The sequence below is a fragment of the Lissotriton vulgaris genome, chromosome 3_2 (genome assembly GCF_964263255.1).
Source record: "Lissotriton vulgaris chromosome 3_2, aLisVul1.2, whole genome shotgun sequence".
NCBI classification, from domain to species: domain Eukaryota; kingdom Metazoa; phylum Chordata; class Amphibia; order Caudata; family Salamandridae; genus Lissotriton; species Lissotriton vulgaris.
Window position 1 is genome coordinate 293,220,611 of NC_141690.1, and position 27,142 is coordinate 293,247,752.

The window sequence follows — 27,142 nt, forward strand, 5'->3', positions numbered from 1 at the left end:
CTAGTGAACACTATGTATCAGTCCAGACAACCCTTATTGATGATTGGTTGTAAGTCAACCTTATAGACCAGCTATCCTAGTAGCGTGGATACGAGCAGTCTAAGGCTAAAGACTCGAGAGGGCGTGTTAAGCCAGCTATTATAACACACATATACCCCTTGAACACCAAGTGAAAGGACACCACACAAGTGTTATGAAAATAAACAGTGTATTTATTAGAATCACAACAGCCCTGTACTCTTTATGAGGACAGGGTACTAAGCACAAAACAAAACTCTTACGAAAATACTTAAGTTAGCACAGTATATACAAATGCCCGAGGGGCACGGAAAACCATATACTCTGAAAGTGGAATGCGAAATTACTAGCAGGTAAGTACAGTACTAATAGGTTTTGGAATCGCTAGGACTTGACTATAGAATCTTTAGATTACTTCTAGGAGGCCCAGGGGACTCGGGTGCAGAGTGTGCACTCTCACGCGTGATGCGGGACAAAGTCTATGGTAGCTAGATTTCAAAGAGTTAGTGTTCTCGGGCGAACCCGACCTGGTAGGAGGAAAACGAAAGTGGATTCTGACCCTTGGATAGTGAGGCTATGCTGGGGCACCGAAATGCCGAAGTTACCTAGCCCAGGGGCTGCAGCTGCATAAGTCTCAAAAGACGTCGGGAATCCTCGTAGACGGACCAGGAGCCTGGAAGAAAGATGCTGGCAGGCGACCAGTGAAGAGAGTTCGGAGTGATCCAAGCCTGGATCTTGAAGATGGACGATACCTGAAAGCAGAGGGGACCAAGTTTGTGACTACTAGCCAGTAGTCAGGTGGCACCAGGAGGGCACCGGATGGTAGTCACCTCGACTAGGTGAGTGGGCGACGCTGTGCTCTGCAGATCTCACAGACCAGGAGGCGTTGTCGGCGACCAGGATGGAGGAGCGAGCTGTCCCACGATGGATGAAGCTGTCGACGTCGCTGGAACCAGGATTGGGGCAACAAGTCTTGGCTAATTCAAGCCCACACGGTGGACTCAAAATGGCGTCTGGAGTGGACCAGGAGGGTCCGGGGTGCTCCTCTTTTGGAAGGGAGCAAGGGCCAGTCTGGAGCAACCAGACCAGCAGCAGTGATGTCGTCGGGCGTCGTTAAGAAGGCCACAAGCCAGCGGGCTAGTAGCCAAACAACGCGGTGAGCAGCAAAAAGCAGAAGGGCCCCACGCAGATCGTGGAGATGCTGGGAGGCTGAACTTCGGTGCTGGAGCTGCTCAGGGTCGGGGCTTCTCGGACCCCAAAGCACTCACCAGAGGATCCCTCGGCGGTCGTGCTGGAAAGATGTCGTGCAGTCTTGAAGATGGCCGGTCCCTCGAGGTCTCGTCGCACTCACGATTCTCAGCTTTGCTGTAGAGATGAGTAGAGGTCAGAGGTGCCAGGGAAGCCGGTTCTCGTCGAGCTGGGCAGTCGGATTCCGGAGGAAGGACTTACAGCAGACCGCAGTGTTTCTTAAGATGGTGCCCGCTGATGCAGGGTAACTACTCCTTAGTCACAAGGGAGAATCTTGAAGAAGAAATCTTGAAGTCCTTTCGCAGAAAGTCGTGTCTTGATTCCAAAGATGATCTAATTTGGAAGGGGGCCCGCTCCTAACTTTATACTAGGAAAAGGGGCTGGCCCGGTGACTAGGTCCTGCCTATGGGTGGGACTAGGAGGGGGGTGGTTACACCCTTCTCCCATGTCGGACTTTCCCCAGGCCAGGGGCTGGTGTGCCCCTGGAACTGGTTCTAGCCGGCAGATGCGTAGTGAGCACCGGGGTGCCACTCAGCAGTCACCTTCCTGTAAAGCCCTGCCTACCCAGGATACACAAAACCCTGTCTGGGATGGTGCTAGCACCGCCCCGGACAGGAAACCCTTTGTCCAAGCTCTCCTCGCTGGAAGGACTCCCAGCAGCAGGAGGTCAGACTCGTGTCTGTGGTGGCAGCATCCATTTTGTGGAGCTGAGGCTTCGTTTAACTTTAACCGGGGTTCACAGTTACATACATGTCGTGTCCCTCTAGAAGGGTGGAATGCTAACCCCGTCGCCAGAATTGGCGAGGGGTTAGTATTCCAATTCGTATGACACCTTACTCGACATGTTTTGATAAAGCAATACCAAAGATAGCATTTAACCGCGAGGATTATAATGCACTTAAGAGTATATGGTATGCGTTATCATGGAACAGCTATTAGGACTTGGTTCCGCAAGCTGCAAACGGGCTCAGCTCATGCCAGAGCACCATTTCACACGATTCCAAGCACTCTGCCTTCAGGATTGTCAAGGCCTGCCATAGGAGTGACTGATAGGAATCTGTGTGTCCATTTTGAGGGTTAGATATAGGTATACTATATCTAAAGCAAAGGGTGATTACACCACCTTGCCCCAGCTGTCGTGCAGCCAGTTGTGTCAGATTTAGATGGCCATCCAGGGGTGGCATAATACATGCTTCAGCCCCTGGTAGGCCCTGGGTACACCTATGCCCTGAGTTACAGGGTCTGATAAGGTGGCCCAGTACCAATTGGAAATGTACCTAAGGTACATGGAATCCATTTTACAGAGAGAGCAGTAGGCCTGGGGTCCTGATTGGCAGGGTCCCAGGGCGACTATGTCAAAAAACAGCTAAAACACAGGGCAAAAAGTTGGGGGGTCAGGAGGTACCTTCCTACAGAGATGATTTGTGTGGTTTCAGGAGCAAGTTGATTTTCTTACTTGCTGTGTCCATTTTACTATATTTTCCATCTATCAGCTTTCCCAAACTTAAAACAAGAATGAGCCAAAGTAGGAGAAAAAGTACACCTAACACAATCCAAAATTCAACCCATGGTGAAACCAGGTATGTTTTTTCAAGTTGATGAAAGAGTTCTGTTATTTTTTCTTTGAAAGTTTTATTTGCTGGCGTAGTTTAAGGCTCACTTGGATCCTCAGAAAATGTATCAAAGTTGATGAAACAGCTAGAGCCAGTTCTGTCAATTATTGGAATTGCATCTGGATTACTTGAAATCGCTGGAGCTGCTTCTTCCTTTGTCATATTTGTATAGTCAGAGGCTATATCATTGTAGACAGGAGTGTCTTGACGAACTGTTATTTGGGTCTCAAGAGGCACAAGTTCCATGGCTTTATTGCATAGTCCTTCCTTTCTCACTGCAGGCTTATCAAAGGTGCTGATCTCTCAGTTTGAACCTCTTTGATTGTAGCAAGATTCGGTCGTCTGATACATCTTTGGAGTCCACTGGGTCTACTACTTATTATCGGCCACATGATGTGGTTTTACCAGGTCGATGGATACAGACCTGTTCTCCTTTCTTCCAGCAAGGGGCGGCAGTAACACTGTTCTCGAACCATGTATTGCTAGTACAGGTACTGGTTTTCTGTAAGAAGGCCCAAATTCCTACTTGTCCACGATCTTTTCTCTGACTAGATCCCCAATCTTTGGAATCCAGACAGGCCTTGCTGTGACAGGTGGTTGTTCTTCAGTGGTCGTTGGCTTCTGCAGTGTGTTGCTCAGACTTTTTCTTGTTTCATTTAAGTCCTGCAAAGCAGCCAAACGGTCTTTGATATCAAAAGGTTTTTATTCCACCACTGAAGAGTGACGATGGAGGTCTTCAACAATCATTCTAGTACCAAAAAGCATTTCATATGGAGTAATTCCACCCAGAGAATTTCTTGGTAGATTATTAAGACTACGTTGGACACTTATTAGATGTTTGACCCACCCGTCACCCGAACCTAATACCCTTGCCGTTATAGATTGCTTTATGTCACAGTTTTTTCTTTCCACTACCGCATTTCCCTCAGGATGGAATGGACTTGAGTACCGCAACGCCCAAGCTGGCCATGGCCTCTTTGTAAGCTTGAGAGCTAAACTCAGGACCTTGGTCAGAGTGTAGCGTGCCGATTACGTATGTGCCGATAAAGATTTGCAAATCTTTTATAACAGTTCGGGCGTCAGCCGAGCGCTGTGGCCACATCCAAATGAATCTTGTCCTAATAGTTGTGGGAACGCATTCGTCCATGGTGACGTCTGCGTGTAGAAAGTCTAATGCTGTCTAACAGTGGTGTTTGAACTGGGCTGGTTACACCGTAGTCAGGTATCTGGTGGTTTTCAAAGCTATGATCTCTGTAACAAACATCGGAATTAATCCCAAATTCATAAATTTGGATGCTCATTCCTGGCCACCAGTACAACTCTTTTAATTATAGTAGAGATTTTGAGATCCCTTGATGTGTCAGACCCTCTCCCGTATGTGCTTCTTGAACCAAAGCACCTCTCCAGATCCTGTTTGGAATTACTCTATCCCCCACTCCAGGAATTCGAGCAAAAGGAACGGAGTTTGCATCAATTATGTATGTATACTCGAGTGGATTGTTCAGAGGTAACGCTGCACCGCTGCCTTTCATTGTGGTATTGACAGCTAGCATTGTTTCACCATCTATTTTTGTTTTTGAATGAGTGATTGCAGCTACGGAAGCCGTTTGCACAGCTGCCTTCGCAGCTTCATCAGCCAATGAATTCCCTGCAACGTGAACGCCATCATGTTGATGACTCGGTGTATGGATCACGTGAGTATTTTGTAGTTCTTTCTGTAATAGAACTACTTGTTCCCAACGCAATTTATGCTTAATTGTGCCACCTTTTGCGTCTTTGAAACCGTTCTGAGTCCAGCTCTGCAAGTATTCATTGTAAGACTGAACGCAGTAATACAAATCGCCCACTATGAGTGTGGGGAATTCGCGATCGGTATTTTCAGGCACCATCTTGAAAGCTTGGAGTTCAGGTTGCTGAGCTGTACAGTCTCCTAGAGATTAAGTTTTTGTGACCATGGGTCGAAATTTACCTTTGCGCCAGCGACCTTTAACAATCGCGCACGCAGCACTATAGGCTTGTTTACCCCCAATTGCAGGCTGTGCTGATCCGTCTATATAAATTATACCTCCGTACTGTTCTAGAGGCAGAATCTCAATAGGCAGAGGACAGTCTTGTTCATATTGTAGAAATTCTTGTGTTTTCAAGTATGGGTCAAAAACGTATTCAACGTCTGTTGCAGCAAGAGAATTAACCCACGGTATCCATCTCGGATGTAAAGCCTTTGCATTTGGAATGCTTGCTTTTGTCACTGCCTCTAAGGCAGGTACAGGCATAACGACCATTATGCGTATTCCCTGTGCGAGGGCGCTCTCATTTGCTACTGCAGTTTGAACCGCTGTCAGAATTTTTACTGTTGAAGTGAATTTCATTTCAGCTTGTGTGCACAAGTGTGATTTATAAGCTATTGGTACCTTTTTCTCCTTCATTAAAGGTTAGGTATGTGAGGTTAGGTATGTGAATCCGTATCTCCCTGGGATGATTCGGATTACAAGGTTGAGCACATTGTCGCGTAAATGTGTTGTTGCTAACATATCTGTTTGCACTGAACGCTAAATTTCTGTGTGTTTTTGAGTCCAATTGGTTGGTTTGAAATCAGGTTTGATTCGTTCGTAGAGAGGTTTAACCCTTTCTGCGTAATTTAGAATGTAAGTTCTTCCGAAATTCAGGAAACCTAGAATTGACTGTGAGTTCTTCAGCGTTTTAGGAGGATGGAGCAGTGCACACTTTTCTAAAAAGTTGGCTGCCAGGCTTTTGCCTTCACTTGAAAGTTCGTAAGAGTTGAAAGCGGTGGGCAATTCGTGATTTCTTAAAATTGAATTTGTACTCTTCAGAGGCAAACCCAAGTATAATGGTGTTCAAGTGCCGGTCCAAATCATCGTCTGTAAGATAGATGTCATCGACATAAGATAATGCCTCATTATCATACGTTTGTAGTAACTCTGTTACTCTGGCTGAAAATAACCCTGGACTATTCTTGATCCCTGGGGGAGACGGCAAAAATGACGCTGTGTCCCCATTATTGAGAAAGCGGTCAAGTACCTGCTTTCTGGTGCAATGTTTTGACATAAAAAACCGTTAGAAATATCTAATGTGGTTTTATATTTTTTAACCACAATGTTATTCATCAGTGTTGCACTGTGTGCATTTTGTACTGCAAAAGTTTTGCTACAAGAGTTTAAATGTCTGTAGTCCACAACTAGACGATATGTATTGTCTGGTTTTGAGACAGGAAAGAAAGGATTGTTCATGGACGAGGTGCATGTTTCAATCACACTTGGTATTCAAGTTGATTTAAGATCTCCCTGACCTGTTTTTTAGCTCCTGCATTTGCATTGTTAGTTGAGTTTTCAACTGGATTTTATGGAGAGGAGAGTCCTCATCCCATCCTACATGATTTTTATAAAATGCTGGAGCCTGGGCTACAGCCAATTTTCTGGCATAGGTGTATTATGAATTGGAATGTGATTTGAGAAGGTTGGCATAATGATCTCTTCGCTATGTGGGCACTTCCTGACAAATTCAGGTGGCCAGTCTTTTTCAGCTAGAAGAATATCATAACCCTTAGAGAGCTTCTCCCAAAAGAGTGCTTTTATTTTCCTAGATATGTCCACCTCCATCCGGAGCATTGTTTCATATAACTTATAGGGTACACTAACCCTGGTATCGGCGGTTTCAACTTGAATGCATTCATTCAAGTCCACTGTCTCCAGATGATCCTTCAGGATCTTGCGAGCTATGGTGACTTCTGCTGCGCTGTCTAGCATTGTCTGGGCCCACTCCCCGTTCTTGAGTTGTGTCGTCAAGATCCTCGGCATGTCTGATTTTTACACTTGCTACCTTCTTCTTGGTGAATTGAGTTTTCTTATTTTTTGGAACGTGCTGATTGTCTTTGGACTACACCTGTTCTTCTTTGTGTTCTGATCGTCCTCTTCTTTCTGATTTCTGCGAGGAAGTCTGAAAGGTATGAGAGGAACGTGTATCAGTATCTTGATACTGATACAGGTTTTCTCAAATTATCCCTATTTCTGAGGTTATACCTCTTTCAGAGAGATCTTCCTCTGGACTGAGAACGCTTCTCTTTAGGAAATGTTTGTTTAGTGTTTTCCCACTTCTTTTTAGGAGTGGTGAGATTATTTTTAATAAATACTTTTATCAGTTAGTTGGGGTTTTACTGGTTTCCCACCCAAACTATCTCTACCTAGTTCTTCATAGGATTTTTCAATAATTCTTGCAAGTTCATATGGTTGCTCAGTTACATCTAGTTCTTTTAGTTTTTGGCGGATTGCCACGGATGCTGCTTCACCTTTAATGTTAGCTAATAATATAGCCCAGACCTGTTTGAAATCTTTTAGTCATTTCATACCAAGATCCAAGGCAGGTTCTGGTCCGTATTCATTTTGAATCTGTCTTAGGACGTCTGGTATCACCGCCATAGACAGAACACCATGAGGTTTTGTATAGATTGAAGCAAAGACTGTACCCCAAGTGTCACAGTCCTCCACGTGTGGTGCGATCCCCATTGGTAAACAGATTGTTAGAATCCTGTGTTTCTCATGAGGTGTACTATCGGGAAATACTGCCTCTATTTGAGTAATTTTTTTAGCTACCCAGAACGGAATTTGTTCCCTTTTTGCGAGTAATTTACCAATGACTGATTGTATAGTCTGTGGTGTAATTTTGTTTGTGTTCCCCTGGTGAGGGGTGTGCTGTGGAATCCTTATAGCAGGTTGAACTGGTAAAGTCCCCATGACATATTGAACCAATTGTCTATGTATTTTAATTAACTGTTTTAGCTGAGCTAACAGTTCTGGACCTGTCATTCTTTCAATGTCAGGATGTGGTGTATAGCTGGCTAGCACCGGCCATGTTGCTCCTGGTCTACCTAGTGGACCGAGCCTGGTAATGTGATTTTGATGTTGTAGGGCACCTTTAAACCAGAGCTGATGCTCTTGGTAAGTTAGTGGAATTTCAATATCCTCGAAGGGAATGTATTCCACTGGAGGTTCCTCCACTTTGTAGTAGTGGAACTCATGTGTTACTGGACTTGCTGCAGGGAACAGAATCCATGAATAGAATACCTCTGTCTGCTGATATTCGTGTGCCTTTATTACAAATATTACTTTACCACCTCTTGATGATACTCCATTATTTATAAGGTTGTAAGTGATTATTTTTCTTACATTTACCGGAATGATTATAGCATCCGGGTCATTTTGTTGAAGAACTGTAACGTCTAAAACTGGTTAGTCTGCTGCTGCAGCTCCACCGGTTGCATTATTGTCTATTTCTGTGTCACTATCCGACATTTTGTTGAAAGTCTTGTAGAGCAAGTTTCAAGGAGACAAAAGATAAGGTGCACAATATTTTGGAACACTGTATCCTTCAACGTTGAATAAACCAAAAAACTAATATATAGGATTTTCCCTACTCGGTTTTGGCAGATATTTTATCCTTTTACCCACTCCAGACGTCTATTGGAGTATTTTACGGGAAAAAGGGGTCTCTGTGAAAAGCAGAACTGAGTTACTCCAGTTAAATTAGTGCCTTACCAAACGTTGGGCGCCATGTAGTGTAGTTCCTATATTCCCAATAGGCTCTGCGCATTGGAATAATATATACTATAGAATTGACGTAGGACTTTGGTCGACTGGGTCTCTATCGAATATATTTGACTTAAATTGTGAGTGCCAGCTAGCTCAGAGGTCACTAGAAACTTTCTCGAATAAACAAGAAGGGATTCGTTTCTGACAACCGCATAAACATGAAAACTTTGTTTCCCAAGATAAAACATATCTTCAGAGTCGTGGAAACAATAGATAGATATTTCACTTAGTCAAGAAAAAAAGGTATTTATTGAACAGTCTTCTTTCTCATGCAGAAGAAATGAAGTGCTACAATCGTAATACTGGCTGTAAAGTATAATACGTACAGCAGGAATAGTATTATAAAATAGTACTGTAAAAGCATGGTATGGTTTCTAAGCCATAAAATACATACATAAATAACAGAGGCTAAAACGTACTCAACTGGTGCTTCTAAAATACGCCTACCCCAATGTACCTAACCTAGGTCTAGTACGAGGGAAGAAGTAAGTGAGGTGTAGCTCAGTTTTAGTATTCTTTGCCAAGAATCTATCCAAGATTTCTCTTAGGGTCTAATCAGCTCCGTACCTTGGTTTAGAATGAAGGAGGTCTGGTATCTCTCTGTCTCAAGACTCGATTTCCCAACACCCCGCAAGGGGAGCTTGGAAACACTGGAGCTGGATTTCTCGGCAAGAGAAAAGACAGCATCTCTCAGTGCGTTGCTGGAGGGTCGGCTTCCTTCGGCACTTGCTGCGGCGAGCTGTGTCGTGTAGGTAGATAGTCGAACTGCTCCAAACCACCGTGTGTTTGTATGGGCAAGTGTGGGCATATTTATACCTTGAAGGTGCCAAGTTTGACGTAAGGTTGGACATAATAACTTCATCAAAGACTCACAGTTCTTTGAAAACTCCATGAGTTCTTGGACAAATTAATATTCAAACAAGGGGGAGTCCCTGACTGCTGAAGGTGAGTTTTTCCAAGAAATCATTGTGGATTTTCGGAATTAGTGGAAATAGCCACACCGTATTTGGACTGCATGGGCTAAGTCTAAATATGGTTATGATTTCTATGCCTATATAAGGACAAGGTGACTTATACCTATATATGGGCATGAATCGGGAAAATTACACTAGTGTCCTAAAATATTCTACAACAACAACTTGATATGGAGCCAATCAGAAGGCAACATGTTGGTGTTTTACTGCCTTTTGAGCCACAAAGCGTCCTTTGGCACCATACATTTGTATTTAAGTGTCTGCAATTATTATTTTTTTCACTTACTAACTAGTTTTTTTAGTCCCCTCTACAGCTTGAAGCATTGAAGCAGGAAGTAACTGTGATGGCAAAGAAGGTCGATTATAAAATCATCCCCCTCCAGCAAGAGAGAGGCGAGCCTGCCGTCTTCGTTTTTAAGCTGCTGACTTCATTACCTGAACTGGATGGTGATCTGGCTCAAGCTACAAGCACCACAGAAGGGAATAGCCTGTGGGTTTTGGTAACTGATAAAGAAAAAGAAATTGAATTGTTGAGGCAGAACATTAGTGAAAAAGCAAAGAAAATAGACTCTCTTCAACGCTTGCAAAAAATAAAGCAATGCAGCATTGATGCATTGCGTTCAAAGGTGTGTATGCTGAAGTCTAAATGCAAAGAACAGAAAGATGCTATAGCCACTCTGCAAAACAAAGCTGCCCAGGTTGACCAGGAGGCTTCAGAAAAAACATCTGAGGCAGAACAGCAGCATAATCGCCTGCATGCCCTGGAAACTGATCTGATCTGCAGGGACAGGAGAATAAAGCAGCTAAGAGAGGATCAAGAGCACGTCGTGGCTGATCTGGCAACAGAGAGGGCTACCAAGGTGGCTCTCGTGACCCTGCTGGAACAATCGATGCAAGGGCAAACAACTGAGCTTAATACTTTGCAAAGCACCTTGTCTCGCTCATTTCAGCTTATTAGTGAGAAGTTAGGACACATGAGCAAAATGGTTGAGCAGACTACTTCCAAATGTGGAGAACTGAGAGTTCAGCATAAGACTGTGAACCTACTCCGAGAGGAGGTGAAAGCTTTGAAAGAGCGAGTGTCCTCACAGGAAAAGGAAATCCAGAATTATAGAGAAGCTGCTGTAGAAAGTTCTACAGAAATAAACAGCTTACAAGTTTCAATAGTTGATAAGGAAAAGAACTGTGAACTCTTAAAGCAGAATATTCGTGAAAAAGCACAAGAAATAGAAAAAATCCAAACCTTGCAACAACAAAATCTCAGTGAGATCGCTGCTTTACATTCTGAAGTGGATGAGCTGAAGTGTACATGCAGAGAGCTGCAAAATGTTACGACAACTCTGCAAAACAATGGATCCCAGACTAACCAGGTTGCTTCAGAAACAATATTCACCACAGAATGCCAGCAGGATCGCATCTATGCCCTAGAAACCGAAGTTGTTAGTCAGAAAGAAAAGGCTGTTGTGCTGGAAGGACTTTTAGAAGCTTCTAGAGCAGCACAACTCGAACTAGAAAGCACCATAACAATTCTGAAGGCAGAGATTTCAGATAAAGTGAAGGACCTGGAGAGCAGTAAAAAAGTCGCTGATTCTGCTCAAGAAGAGTTGCTGTGTATTGAGTCTCAATCGCAGGAGTTGCAGAAGGCCTCAGATAAATGGAAGGCCGAAGTTGCTGTGTACCTCCAGCAAGCTGATGCAAAGACTCAAGCTATTTCTGCTTTGGCAAACTATCACTGGAGCGTTTCGGAGGCGGTGGAGAAGCCTGCCCAGCGAAAGCTCCTTATTGATGAGAGATCTGGAAAAAATCGAGAAATGGAAGAGCATGTGTGCAAGCCTGATCCGAAAAAAGCAGCTTCGGCAGCGGAAGCTTCAAAAACAGATCTGTCGGACTTTAAAAAACAAGCAGAGCAGATGAGGCTTGACGAAAGGCAGAAGTTCCAGGAGGAGCAACAAAAACGGCGTTCTCAGGTATGTGCATTTCATCGATACCTTTGTAATTCATCGGTACATTATAAAGGAAATACTGCTGTTGTGTGCACTAGTTAGTTAATAAATGAACGAAATAATTTTATTGCATAATTACTTAAAGTTATTGCAATTACACCAATAACAGTTATAAAGAAAATAAGAAAAATTCTGCTAATATTTCAGGCCAAATGACTGTTAAAATTCAAACTCTTACCTTGCAGATTGTCCTGGCATGGAAAGTGCCCTTGCAAAATAATTTTGCTAGATTGTGGTCAGGGCCTCCCACATTTGTAAACAATGGCTCAGTGCAGCAAACCAACATGCTAGTTACCTCTGTTCGAGTTCTCCAAATGGCCTAGTACCACCAATTTTCAAATTTTAAAAATAATTCTGCTATAAAAATATTGCAATAGGCAGGCGGAAGAACTCAGATACACACCAATTACACCAGTAAACATTAAGAAGCATTGGCATAGCCAATAGGTCTCGGCTTTGAGACCTTATAAGTGTTTAGTTATCCAGCACGATATCCTTGGTGCAACCACATCTAGTGTTGCATGGCTAAACATTTATAAGGTCCCAAAGGTGAGACCTATTGGCTATGCCAATACTTGTTTTGAGTGAGTGGCTCGTGCAGGTATGCCACTGTGAGGTAGAGATGCTGTGTGTGCTTTTACATGAGTCCCTGTGACATTGTGCCTCTCAAAAATGTATCTAGGGTCTGGTATAATACTTCTAGCCCCTATTCCCGTCTTCTCGCACCCAATTCATCCTTAAATGTCCCATGTACAGCCAGGGTTAACACTCCTTTTACCCCTGCCCTCTAGTGACACTTTACCTGTCAACAGTGGTGGTGGACGTGGTGGTGGTGGAGGACGCGGTGTTGGTTGTGGACGTGGTGGTGGTGCTGGATGTGGTGGTGGTCGTGGTGGTGGTGGATGTGGTGGTGGTGGGCGTGGTGGTGGACGAGTTGGTGGTGGACGTGGTGGTCCTGGTAGTGGACATGGTGGTGGTGGACGTGTGGTGATGGTGGACGTGGTGGTGGTGGACGTGGTGATGGTGGTGGACGTGGTGGTGGTGTTGGTGGATGTGGTGGTGGTGGACATGGTGGTGGATGTGGTAGTGGTGGACGTGGTGGTGGATGTGGTGGTGGTGGACGTGGTGGTGGATGTGGTGGTGGACGTGGTGGTGGACGTGGTGGTGGTGGACTTGGTGGTGGTGGTAAATGTTGTGGACGTGGTGGTGGTGGACATGGTGGTGGTGGACATGGTGGTGGAGGACGTTGTGGTGGTGGGCGTGGTGGTGGTGGATGTGGTGGTGGTGGACGTGGTGGCGGATGTGGTGGTGTACGTGATGGTGGACGTGGTTGTGGACATGGTGGTGGTGGATGTTGTGGTGGTGGTGGTGGATGTGGTGGACGTGGAGGTGGACATGGTGGTGGTGGACATGGTGATGGACGTGATGGTGGTGGAAGTGGTGGTGGACATGGTGGTGGTGAACATGGTGGTGGAAATGGAAATCTGTATTTGTAAAGCACAAACTACTCATCCCTACGGGTCTGAAGGCACAGGGGCCGACGTGGAAATTAAGTGAGCTATTGCCCATAGTCACATGGTGCTGAGCTAAGCTGCTGCCAGAGCCGGGGATCGAACCGTGAACCCTGTGCTCCGAAGTCAGCTGCCATGGCTGCTGCACCACACCTCTCCGTGGTGGACGTGCTGGTGGTGTGGTGGTGTTGTGGTGGGTGTGATGGTGGTGAACATGGTGGTGGTGGACATGGTGGACGTGGTAGTGGTGGACGTGGTGGTGGTGGGGGGCATGGTGGTGGTGGACGTGGTGGTGGTGGTGGACATGGTGGGCATGGTAGATGTGGTGAGGGACGTGGTGGTGGTGTTGGCGGTGGAGGTGGTGGTGGATGTGGTGGTGAATGTGGTGGTGGACGTGATGGTGGTGGACGTCGTGGTGGACGTGATGGTGGTGTATGTGGTGGTAGACGTGGTGGTGGTGATAGACATGGTGGTGGTGGACATGGTGGTGGACGTGGTGGTGGAAGTGGTGGTGGTGGGGGGTGGTGGACGTGATGGTGGACGACTATTGGGTAGGAGGGTGCTGGCATAATGCAGAAGGAGAGGAGGATTGCGAAAGGGGCATATGGGAGAGCAGAAAGAGGCCGAATATTTGAAACAGAAAACGGCGAGTAGATAGAATGCGAAACAAATTTAACGGGGTGGTCCCTTCTTTTTGCGCATGTGAATGTTCCTTATCACCCCGTTTTTAGTATACAGGGGGACCATGGGGAGATGAATTGATTAATCACGCATGATGATCGCCCAGTACTGCATTAAAGCACCATGCTCCGTTAATTTAAAAAAACACGTCATTCCTGCAGTGAGAGTGGCTCATGTACTGTAACTGGGTGTCTTGTAAAGGTCTCTACTACTCTTGAGTTCAGTTTGCGCTATAAGAATTTGCTAAACAAACATCCAGCAGACCTTGAAGACCAAGAGCCTATTATATCCGATCATATAGCGCACACACAGCAATGAGGGCTCTGTACAGCTCAGAACTGCACACTAGACAAAAAACTAATATCCGTTCATGTAGGGCACGCACAACAATGAGGGCTCTGTACAGCCCAGTACTGCATTTAACATTTAAAGTGCATTAAAGTGCAATGCTCTGTTGACAAAAAAAAGCATGTGCCTTCAGTGAGAGTGGCTCACAAAGAAAAGAAAAAAGTGCTTAGTGGCTAATTAAGAGACACTGTCTCCCGCCGCAAGTAAAAGATCAAATCCAGGTGGACGGGGCCAAAAGTGGACAGGGTGGTAACCAGGAGGGACTTAAAGGCCTCCTGGACAATCGTACCACCCGGTTTTGCATAATTGGTGATGCAAAAAGATGTGCACCAATGCAAAACACGGGCAGAGCAGAAAGCGATCTTCTGGAATCGTATCAAATCCAAGAAAGTCCTCGCATGGCGAGAGCAGCGCATGCGCGCTGCTAACGCCAGACGAGACCTAAAAAGGTGAGTCTAGTATTGAAAACCAAACCAAAGAGCCATTAATCTCCCAATTATGTCATCACATGTGTGGGATCATCCAACTTGTTCTTTTGCTAATGTGTGTAATATTACTCATGTAATACTCAATCACTACAATGTATGACTGATACACATAGATTTATGATATATTACCCTTGTCAGAAGAAACACTGCAGCTTTTAATAAGCAGTTGTATTCCTTACGTACTTTCGCTTTGAATACAAACAGCAGTTATCTATACAGCAGTATATTAGGCACGGAACATTTGTTGTGTAATTCTCACGCATCAACGGTTCATTAAATGTGCACATTGATTTATGATTCATCACCCAGTTTTGAATGGCATGTGCATCTCTATTATATCATCTCTTCGCCTCGGGTAAACATAATCGTTCTGATATGTGACCCATCTGGTGATCTATTCCATGGTTTCCTGCACGCTGGTTAAGCTAGTGAGTCAGCAGTGACCTCACCACCTGAACCGCAGCCTGACATAGCCGCTGCATTACTCGTGGGCAGGTGTGTCGGCCAGCTCTCAAGAACTGTCAAATACTGACAGCTCCCAGCGCGGCCAGTACTCAAAGAGGATTTGGTAGCAACGGACTAGGACACATCTACGATCTCTAAGTAGCTACACGCCCGTCCCCAACATTTTATGCCCTCTTACTGCTATTTACTAGGCTTCCTTAGTTTAACACAAAACACTACAAGAGGGGGGGGACAGGGAGTGTTTAGAAAAAAGATAGGTCCAGTACCGTTGCTCCGAAGAACTAACATGTAATCACTGATTGGTAACTGTTCCTAAACAAAGAGCTATAACCACCTTGGTTACGTAGAAGAGAAAAAAAGAAAATGGTCTCTATATGTGGTCTCCACCTTCATCAGTTGGGAACCACACATAGAGACAATTTTCCTTTTTTCTCTTCCACGTATCCGAGTTGGTTATGGCTTTTTGTTTCGGAACAGTTACCAATCAGTGATACCTTAGTTTAACCACAATTTATTTTCCACGTTGTATGATCGCCTTGGGTGGCTCTCGTGATTAAACTGATTAGGCACGTCTCCAACCGGCTGGTGGAGTTACTGTGCGTAGCATTAAATCAGCATTTCAGGTATGTATATGCCTTGTGCCTTTTTCACGTTTCTGGTCACAGGTACTTTTATTTAGGACCGCTGTATGTTTTCACACTCTGAGTCACGGGCACTTGTTTAGGCATGTCAATGAGTCACTGGGCATTCCTCTTTACTGCCGAATGCTTAAAAACCTTGTCACTCTGCTTTATTGATTTGGTCTCTCCACACAGGCACGTTATTTCCATCACTGCCCAGATAATTAAATCTTGCGCACACATGCCTTGACCTTTCAATTTCACCTCGCTCAGTCCCTCAGCACTATTATAGGACTAGTTCTCCAACCAGCATGTCCATATTATGCATTCAGTTTATGTAGGTCACGATGTTAGTGTATGTTGGCTTTATCCCATTTGGCCTGGTGTAGTACTTGTCATTTAGTTTGTCCTTGCACTTTTCACGCCTTACTCTGTTAGCATGATCTATTGCACTCGCTTTTAGATGCAAGCAGCCACCTTTTATCTAATATTGCACCTTTTAAATCTGTTCAGGAGGTAACGGTGTGGACATCTTGCCCACACATATTTTTAATTTCTTTTCTATACCACAACTAACTGGTGTTGGTCGACAAGTTTACCGTTTGGAAACTCCATTCTACGGATTAATAACATAATTGGAATAGGATCCATGATGCCTTGTGGTAAGCACTGAATGGCAATTACATATCACAGGTTCAGTCCGCTAATTTCAGTGGCTGTCTATACCCCATCCCCCACAGTCCTGATGAAGACCCGCCTCTGACGCTTTACAGACTGCGCTATCTTCCAGGGTCGAAACATCAACGTTATGGTCCCAGTAGTCCATGCAACTTACTTGACCTAAACACAAAATAAATATTTGGGTGCTGTATGTTCGAGGCAAGTGGGCTGTTGAATTCATATCTTCGCATAGATCGCCGCCTAGTGTTGGGTCCGGATGTTTGCACCTTGTTGTCCTGGAAGAGTCTTCGAAGTATCACGAGATAGGTGACTCCTCCCCTGGACTTCAGTGTGCATGGGCATCCCCTCCATCGTCAGATTGTTTTTTTCCGCCATTGGGTTCAAATGCTATTCCTCACCTCCAACTTCGGAATCGATAGTTTTCAACTTTCTGAGGCCAAAGGCCTTCTACCTCGACGGTATTGTTCTTGTTCGGTACCCCTTGACTCAATTATACTTTCCATCTCGATCCGGTCGTCGACGCGGGCCGTTGGGCCTTTTCGACGTCACGAGGGACTCCTGCCGATGGAAAGGACCCCGTTTAAAAGATGCCCACAATGTCACTCCAAATTCCCACATACTGATAAACATACAGTATGCAACAAGTGCCTATCTCCGGAGCACAACGAGGAAAACTGTCCAGCTAGTGCTCAGTTCCGGTTGAAGAAAACTATCCGGAACCGAAGGGCCGCTAGACAAGAGATGCAGCGGCGGGCACCGGAACCGGAGAACATTTTCGACGACGAACATGAACTCACAGAAGCGGCGGACTCCGACCTAGAAATAGTCACCGTAGAGGACCAGTCGGACTCCGATGACCAGATCACACCGGGGCAAACCGTGAGTACCAAAGCCCCGACCCCGCTTCCACCTCAAGACAAGGCTCCGGTCGAAGCATCGCCTAAAGGCCTTAGCTGAGACCGACAGACTCCTTCAGAAGCCCTGCCTTCCGGCTCGGCTCCGAAGACCATACCCAAGCCTTCTGATACCCCAGGAATGAGCAAATCTCTTCCCAAGAAGGCCGTCGAACCTAAAAAGGTTGTTGAGCCAAAGAAGGTCATCGATCCAAAAAAGGGCGTCGAACCAAAGAGGGTCGTCGAACCGAAAAAAAAACGTCGACCCGAAAAAGGCCGTCGAGCAAAAAAAAGTTGTCGATCTAAAGAAAGCAGATCAGACAAAAAAGCCTGTCGACCCGAAGAAGGCCGTTGAGTCTACAAAGATCCTTGAGCCGAAAGGGGACGTCGAGCCCAAAAAACACGTCGAACCGAAAAAGGCTATTGAACCAAAAAAAACTGTCGATCCAAAAAAAGGTCGTCGAACCAAAGAAGGTCGCCGAGGCCAAAAAAGGCAGTACAGCCAACTTAAGATGTTGAACCAAAAAGAGTAGTCGAACCAAAAAAGGTCCCGACCCGAAAACAGCAGTCGAGCCGAAAAAAGCTCCACAGCCGAAGGCCCTCAAGCCAAAGCGACCAAGCCAAAAACATTGGCGCCAAAGCCACGGACAGTTGAGGAAGAACTTTTCCTTCTGTAGTAGGGGATCTCTATGTATAGTCATAATCTAGTGAATAGTCCCGCCCATGTGCGTGGACCCCAGCAATCAAAAATAATCTCTTAAGTTGTCAAATCATGCAGAAACTGCAAAGACACTTAAGAGTGAATTTAAAGACAAATAATGCAGCCTATTTCCACAGGCTACACTGTCCAGTACTTCAACTAGAAATTCCACCAACAACACTACACACAACACAGCCTATCCAGTTTCTACTATAGAGAAACTTGCCTCCACCAGTAAAAGACTCTGGAATGATAGAGAGGAAGGCATGGACAGACAAGCCCCATAGGCTGCCATTATGTGGCTTAAATAGGATACTGTGCCTTTAGGAGAACTTTCCAGAACTTTCTCCCAGTATCCCAGAATGCATAGCAGGTCCCTCTTACTTTCAGTTCTTTTTTCCGGCTCCTGCTAACAGGACCCTGGCATTGAGCTCTTCCTTTTTTCAAGGGTTTATTGGATTTTGTCACTTTTTTGGATAAAAGTGTTTGAGTATATATATTTCTTGGTGCTTTACTTCTCTCCTGTGTGTTGGTTCAGGCTTTTTAGGGCTTTAAAATGCCTGGTCTTTTTGACAAATGCCCAGCATGTGGGAGGAAGAAGGCCAAAGTGATCCACACGACGTCTGCATCGTCTGCCTCCCTGATACACATGTCCCTGAAGACTGTGCCATCTGCCAGCAACTTTCAGCAAGGACCCTGAGGGACAGGCTGAAGATTAGGCTTCAAGGCCTTGAAGAGAGACGTCTGCAGGCTGCAGGTGGGTCTGGGCAGGCTGAGAAGGTTCCATCTGCCTCTGCTGAGGCCTCTGGGGGGCTCCCCAGGGGCAGGAAGACCAGCAAACGGTCCCGGTCTCCGTCGGCGTCGATTGCTTCGACGGCGACGTCGAGAGGGATGACGACGGTGTGTTCCCCATCTCCCCGGGGCTCCGGGTCGAGACGGCGGGAAGATTCAACGTCGAAGGGCCTGGATAGGCCTCAGTTGAGACCACCGTTGACTGCATCTTCATCGTTAGCGTCGACGTCAGCGTCGACCTATCGACGTCGAAGAAGGAGCGACAGGCATCGGCGCTCACCGTCGTGGCGACACCGCCGGTCGCCGTCGAGACGACGGTCGGCGTCGAGGAGATCCTTGATGTCGAGGACCTCGAGAAGGAGGAGTCGACGCTCGTCGTCGAGAATGGGACGGTCGATGTCGCGGAGTCGACGTTCGGCGGCGAGGAAGACGAGGTCGACGTCGCGGAGGCGGCGTTCGGCGTCGAGGAAGAGGAGGTCGACGTCGCGGAGGCGGTGTTCGACACCAGAGTCATGGAGGCGACGTTCAACGCCGGAAAAGCGGAGCTCGACGTTGAGAAGGAAGAGATCGGCATCGAGGAGTCGCTGCAACTCTCCTAAACGGCGCAGGAGGAGTTCTGGCGCCAAAAGTCATGCTGGATCTAGTGGAGGACGTAAGAGAAAGCGATCGCCGGCTGAAGGGGCTGGGTCACGGTCCCCTTCGCCGAAGGAGTCACCGGGCTCGGTGTGCTTGGTGGTGTACACACCTACTCGGCCTAAGTCGCCCCCTCCGCCTGTACCTAAGGAGGACCCTCCCACCAACCCTCCACTTCCACCAGGACGAACACTGCCACTGATTCCACCGCATGGGCCTGCCCCTCGGTCGGTGATACACCCGGTCCCTCCGCCGAGGTCCACGTCACTGCCTCCTCTGCCGACACCTCCCAAGGGGACCCCTCGACCGAGGCCCCAGGAGGAACCGAGGAAGACGCCTCCACGGACCGGGAGATGACGCTCTTGCTCTAGGAGGAGGGAGCGATCGCGCCACAGGTCGTCCACGCGGTCGAGACACCGCCATAGGAGGCACAGATCTCGTTCACGCACGAGGTCCTCAGGGACCAGGGACTTCTCTCCGACCTTGTCGGGTTCACCGGACACGAGGGTGTCGCCGATTGATGACCTGGTGGCATTCCATGATGTCCTTTTGAGAGGCGCTGCCAAATTGGGCATATCTTTGACGGTGCCCACGCCTAAGATATCAGTTATTTTCGAGACACTGCACCAGAAACACCTGTCTCGTCCACTACTACCTCTGGTGCCGGGCCTGGAGGAACCGGCCATGGACCTTTTCCTCACCCCTGCGGTGACTAAGGCGGCCCCCTCGAGATTGCTGAAAAAATACCGGGCTCCCGATTCGGACCCGGCTTTTCTAAGGGCGGAACCTCCTCCGGACTCTGTGATTGTGACGGCGGCCCGCAAACAGCATGCCACCACCCCGTCATCCACTGTTCCCCCGGATAAAGAGTCTAGATGGATGGATTCAGCTGGAAGGAAAGTATGTGGAACATCGGCGACCTCTATGAAGGCTGCGAGTGCCACGGCTTTGTTGGGCCGCTACTACCGCGCCCTCTGGGACTCCCTCCAGCAGTTTGCGGAACTCTTGCCTCGCGAGGCAAGAGTTCCGCAAACGCGTAAGCGGGAAGACTTCCAGGAAGTGCTCAATGAAGGGATGCTGGTAGCGAATCCGATTATCAGCGCTGCAGCAGACTCATCCCTATTAGCGGCACATGGTTTTTGCCATGGGGTTAACCAGCGACGCCACGCCTGGCTCCGCCTTACGTCACTAAAACCGGACGCACAGCAAAGGGTAGTCAACCTTCCATTCTCTGGCGAGACTCTTTTTGGGAAACATGCGGATGACCAAATGGCCCGCATGAAGGCGGAGGCCGAAACGCTCATGGCTGTGGGCCTAGAGAAGCCTAAAGAAACGAAGAAATCGTACCGCCCGTTCCAACGGCGGTTCGGTGGGCAGGGCAGAGGACGTGGCCAGACTGCGGGACAGTCGCAGCAACATCAACAGTTCCGTAAGCCGTTTCAGAAACGCCCGAAGGGCAGAGGAGGCCAACAGTCGGCTCCAGCGACCAAAGGCCCGGATAGGTCTAGGCCCTGAGCACTTACTTCCCCTGGATCTGTTACCCACTCCGATAGGGGGAAGCATTCAATTTTTTCTGGCAGAGTGGAGAAAAATTACTCAGGACAAGTGGGTGCTGAATATTGTTTGCACTGGATATAGTCTTCGGTTCATCAGCCCTCCTCCAGCAATTCTGCCGGTCGGCTCGCAGTTTCAGCTGCGCGAGCTTCAGGCGGAAGCGGATATCCTGTTAAGGAAAAGGGCGATAGAAGTCGTACCTCTGTCTCAGAGAGGAAGAGGTCTGTACTCCCGGTTCTTCCTGGTTCGCAAGAAGGACAAGAACGAGTTCAGGCCCATTCTGGACTTGCGACAGGCAAACAGATGGATTCGCAGGGAAAAGTTTTGCATGCTGTCGTTGCATCAGATTTATCCTCAGTTGGAACAGGGAGACTGGCTATGTGCTATAGATCTACAGGATGCGTACTTCCATGTGCCCATTGCACACAAACACAGGAAGTTCCTGCGGTTCCAAGTCGGCGCCAATCATTATCAATACACAGTACTCCCATTCGGACTAAAGTCTGCGCCGAGAACGTTCTCGAAGTGCATGGCAGTGGTAGCAGCACACCTAAGGAAGAACAAGGTGTTTATCTACCCGTACCTAGACGATTGGTTGATCAAGGCATCCTCCTTCTCGGAAGCGCAAGCACACTTCCAGTAGACGTGCGTTCTCTTGAACAAGCTGGGGTTGCACATCAACATGTCCAAGTCTGTCCCGACTCCGGTCCGATGCATACAGTACTTGGGAGCCTCCATCAATACGCTGTCAGCAAGCGTGTCTCCTTCGGAAGAGCGACGATTATCACTCCTTCGGAAGGCTCAGGCTCTTATGACCAATCCATCTACAACAGTGAGGACGGTGTCTTCTCTACTGGGATCGATGGCCTCTTGTATCTTCCTGATGCCACACGTACGGCTGCACATGAGACCGCTGAAGGAGTGCTTGGAAGACCAGTGGGATCAGAGGAAAGGATCTTGGGACGACAAGATACGACTGTCTCTGCATGCTCTTCAGTCTCTGAAGTGGTGGTGTTCAGCGGAGAATCTCCTCAGAGGGGTTCCCTTCCACAAGGACATTCCCACGCAGACTGTCGTGACGGATGCTTCTCTCCAGGGGTGGGGAGCGCACTCCGGAAACCTACAGATTCAAGGAACGTGGTCCCCGATGGAGGTCACGTATCACATCAATTTCATGGAATTCAGAGCTGTTCACTTGGCACTGAAGGCCTTTCTTCCGTCCTTTCAGACCAACTCTCTGCTTGCACAGCTGGACAATACCACTACGATGTATTACCTCAACAAGCAGGGGGGCTCGAGATCACGCACTCTGTCACAGGAGGCGCAGGCGATCTGGCACTGGCTTCTGGCCAGAGGGCTGACGATAACGGCTACCCATCTACCAGGTGTGCAGAATGTTCAGGCGGATGCACTGAGCAGACTGGTTCAGGAAAACCACGAATCGGTCATCAACGACGAAGTACTAGGAGAAGTCTTCGCAAGGTGGGGAACTCCAGACGTAGATCTGTTTGCCACCGCCGAAAACAGAAAATGCCGAGACTTCGCCTCCAGGTGCTACCAGCAGGGGACGCTGGGGAATGCGTTATGGATCAACTGGTCGAACAGCTTTCTGTATGCTTTTCCGCCCATTCCCCTGATTCCGGCGGTGCTCATCAAGCTGGCCCGGTCCAGGGCTCGGATGATACTCATTGCCCCGGAATGGCCCAGACAGTGGTTGTTCACGGACCTGCTTCACCGGTCTCTCCTTCCTCACATTCGGCTGCCGTGCAGGCCGGACCTTCTCACGAAGTTCGGGGAACAGATGTTGCACCCCAACCTCTCGTCTTTGAGTTTGGCGGCATGGCTCCTGAGATAGTGCAATATGGCCATCTGAATCTGCCCAAAGATTGCATGGACATACTGAAGGAGTCTAAGAGACCTTCCACTCGGACTTCCTATGCTTACAAGTGGAAGAGGTTCTGTATCTGGTGCCAGTCTAAGAACCATGACCCGACGACATGCAAGGAAGATGTCATCCTTCCTTACCTTCTACATTTGGCGCAGTCTGGCCTTAATGTTCATTCCATTAAGGTTCATCTTGCTGCATTGACTGCCTACAGGAAATGCCCTTCACAGACTTCCTTCTTCCAGATCCCTGTGAACAGAGATTTTCTGGAAGGCTTGAAGAAAGTATTCCCTCCTGTCAGGCTTCCTTCGCCTTCATGGGAACTGAATGTGGTGCTGTCCAGGTTGATGAAGGAGCCTTTTGAACCTATTCATAAGGCTTCGTTGCAGCACCTATCCTGGAAGGCGGCGTTCCTCGTGGCCATTACATCGGCCGCAGGGTGAGTAAATTCAGGCGTTGTGTTGCCAAGAACCTTATACTGTATTTCATGCTGCTAAGGTTGTTATGCGTACTCACCCTAAATTTCTTCCCAAGGTTATTTCTGATTTTCATGTCAACCAGACCATAACTTTGCCTACGTTTTTTCAGAACCCTTCATCGCCAGCGGAAAGGTCTCTCCATTCCCTGGATGTTAGGAGGGTATTGAAATTTTATCTGGATAAAACCAAAGATATTCGTAGGTCTGACCAGTTGTTTATCACTTATGGATCAGTCAGCACGGGTCTTGCTACCTCTAAGCAGTCCATTTCTAGGTGGATTGTGTCCTGCATACAATTGTGTTACCAAAAAGCTAATAAGACCTTAGGAGGTAAGCCTAAGGCTCATTCCACCAGGGGCAAAGCTGCCACGACTGCTCTGCTCCGTAACGTGCCGATTGCTGAAATCTGCAAGGCAGCCACTTGGAAGTCGGTTCATACCTTTGCTAAGCATTACTGTCTGGACACTGATGCCAGGGCAGATGCTCAGGTTGGGTAGGCTTCGCTGCGGAATCTGTTCCCACAATAGTGGCGTTAATTTCTTTCTCCACCGCCGCTTTGGTGTGGGGATGGGCTTGCCATTCTATTCACTAGATTATGACTATACACAGAGATCCCCTACTACAGAAGGAGTAGTTTCTGTCCTGTAACTCCAGTTCTGTAGTAGGGGTATCTCTGTTATAGTCATAAGCGCCCTCCCGCCTCCCCGGTGGAGATCATTATTCGTGTAAGGAGTGCTACAGGTCTGGCGTGCTACGCCTTCAAAAAGAACTGAAAGTAAGAGGGACCTGCTATGCATTCTGGGATACTGGGAGAAAGTTCTGGAAAGTTCTCTTAAAGGCACAGTATCCTATTTAAGCCACATAATGGCAGCCTATGGGGCTTGTCTGTCCATGCCTTCCTCTCTATCATTCCAGAGTCTTATACTGATGGAGGCAAGTTTCTCTATAGTAGAAACTGGGCAGGCTGTGTTGTGTGTGGTGTTGTTTGGTGGAATTTCTAGTTGAAGTACGGGACAGTGTAGCCTGTGGATATAGGCTGCATTATTTGTCTTTAAATTCTCTCTTAAGTGTCTTTGCAGTTTCTGCATGATTTGACAACTTAAGAGATTATTTTTGATTGCTGGGGTCCACGCACATGGGCGGGACTATTCACTAGATTATGACTATAACAGAGATACCCCGACTACAGAATTGGAGTTACAGGACAGAAACTACTCCATCCTGATCCAGTGATCGCAGAACAACCTAAACTGTATATAGACCCTGAAAGAGGACACGTAACAGTTTACAAGACGAAGAAAAGATCATTGAACACTGACACTTCTTCCCCTGTTCCTCCAAAGAAAAAAGACTTTGGAACATCTCCTTCAAGGCCTTTTACTGCTCCTCCTTTCATTCCTGACATGCCTTATGTGCCTCACTCTCCTACACCTTCAGGTTATGATGAGACAGGAAACATGGGGGAAGATCCCCAGGATGCTTTTGTATAACCCGAAGATCAGGATATCCAAGATAACACATGGAGTGACCATAATGATCCTTATGATACATATGATCCACAACCCATCCCTGACACCTCTACATATCCTACAAAGCTGTCTCCTACTGACGACACCGTTGTTTTTTAACCAGCTAGTGGATAGGGCAGCTAAGGTATCATGGTGTAGACATGCACACGACCCAATAGAAGAGGATTTCCTATTTGACACCTTTCCAACATCTGAGAAAAGTGTACGTACACTTCCTATGTTAAAAGGGGCTCTAAAGCACGCGCCAGACATATTTAAAGACTCAGCCAGAGCACGTGATTTTTGTCACGTCACAGTAGAAAGGAGATGGAAGCTCAGACAGATGATTGCACCTTTTCAGGCTCTACGTTCAGAAGCGTACCTCCTCTTCCCTGCCAGGCTCCTGGGTTGGAGAATACTAATCAGTATTTATCCCCTGTTTTACCTACCCATCTGACCCTCCGAGCATAACCAACATAAACTTTATCTAACTACTATTACCTGAGTGTAACTGGAATAAAAGAAAAATTATTGCATCAACTTACCACAGGACTCGTCGACGACTGGCCCGGACTTCCTCACATCGTGGCCCTCGTCCTGGCTCTCGGGCCGGACCGACATCGCCACCCGTGATCTCGAGGCTGAACTGTCTGCCGTGCTGTGGGCTCTTGCTGCCTGAGTCTGCTGGGGCTGTTTGGTGGAACTGGTCTCTCCGAGGCCCCGTAATCGTGGTGCCCGATCCACTCCACGCCCTGGGTCCTGGCTCTCGGGACAGCGTCGACTTTCCCTCGTGGGATCAGTGGCAGCTCCTCGAATGCTCAGACCCTTGATGTAGGCAGGGCCGTGGTGCTATTTGCGCCCGCTGCTTGGGCCCTTAACCAGGTGAGCCGTGGGGATCGACTTCTGGGACTTGTTCTCCCAGGTTCCTGCGACCGTCTTAGAGCCCCGGCGGCCTGGCTGGGTTCTACTTCAACTATCCCGACTTGAGCCAATCAGTGTATCAGGGTTTCTTGTCTGCATGCTAGAGCGGACGGTTCAGCTCGTGCACTGCTTCAGGACTGCACAGCACCCAGTAAGTTATTGTCCCTGTTTGCTGAAATCATCTTTCTCGTGCCGACCCTGGCTTTGGGGATTGGGGCCTGTTTGTGCTGAGTTGCCGCACAGCCCACGATCCTGTTGGAGCCCAGGCCCTCTGGCGGAGATCGGCCCTGTGTTGAGCCCGCCTTCAGCCTTTTGGCTGCCTGATATGTTCCCTCGCGGCGCCCCTGCAGAGATCCGGCCGCTGCGACTGATCGGCTGTGGGTCTCCTCGAGGCAAGAAGTGGACTCCGGACTCCTCTTGTCCCCTCCGCCCTGCTCTTGCCGCTGACTGGTCCCGGGTGCTGCCCTCCAAACTTGTGAGGGGGGGTCCTGGCTGGGGACCCTGCCTGCGTGGATGGCTGCATGTGCCACGGCCCCGTTTGATGAGAATGTGGACTTCTTCTGGGGGGTCTGTGGCTGAGGGTCACGTGGCGGATGGTTGCCTTGTATGCTGTGCACTTCGAGTGGTGCCCCTGATGCCTTGGCGCCAGCTGCAAAGGAGCGACGCGCTCCGCTTTTCATGTTTTGGCTGCCTTGCATCCTGGTGAGGAGCGACGCCCCTGCCCAGACATTCGGCCCGGTACCAGCCGCGCTGCCCACGGCCTTCCTGGCTAGGGCACAATGTGGATTATTGCGGAGCTGCCATTGGCTGGGGGACAGCGCTCGACCCCCTCACTGGTCTATTTGCCCTGTGCCTTACCGATGTTGGAGTCTAACTTTGGGATCCCAGTTGGGCCGGCGTTATCTGATAGAGTTGAATAGCGACATTGACCGATGGGGACATTTCTATACCACGTCCCTCATGAAAGACAAAATGGCGTGGAATCCATGATCTTTACTTCCTGACCCCTTAAGATGGACGCTTAGCCAACAACAGCAAACGTCCTGACCGCTTATCTTTTTCCTCCTGAACCACAATGACCCTTTACAGACCTATTTAGACCTGCTAGCCTTGAGTGTGATGTTGGTCTCCCTCCCAATAATCACTCTGGAGCTGATATGCTGTAAAGGGGATTTATTTAACTTATGTCCCTGAAGAGCGCCGAGCCTGTCCTGCCCGTGCCGGCTCTCGCGCTTCCCTCCTAGCGCTGCACCCTGCGCGCGCAGCCCAACATGGCCGCCACGCACGTCACGTTGCCTACGTGACGTGCAACACTAGACTGCGCACTACATATCTCCCCTTTTTCCCATCCCAAACAATTAACTTACAGTTCGCTGCTCATGTCATAGTCTCTGAATCTTACTGGCTTGACCACCGCTCTACCCCTCCTGGTCAGTCTCACCGGGGTGGTGGCTTATCTTATCTTATCTTAATAGTCATTTGTTGAGCGCACGTACACCCTTGGGTTTCTTGGCGCTGTAGAATC

The 27,142-nt window shown here is 48.0% G+C and overlaps 1 protein-coding gene across 1 annotated transcript in view; it reads left to right on the forward strand.

Moving 5' to 3' along the window:
* Window positions 1-27,142, forward strand: part of LOC147725735 (uncharacterized) — a 567,397-nt gene that overhangs the window by 117,396 nt on the left and 422,859 nt on the right. The window contains exon 2 of the mRNA XM_086964485.1: window positions 9,771-11,423. Coding sequence (XP_086820611.1) covers window positions 9,771-11,423 — 1,653 coding nt within the window. The remainder of the gene's footprint in view (window positions 1-9,770; window positions 11,424-27,142) is intronic.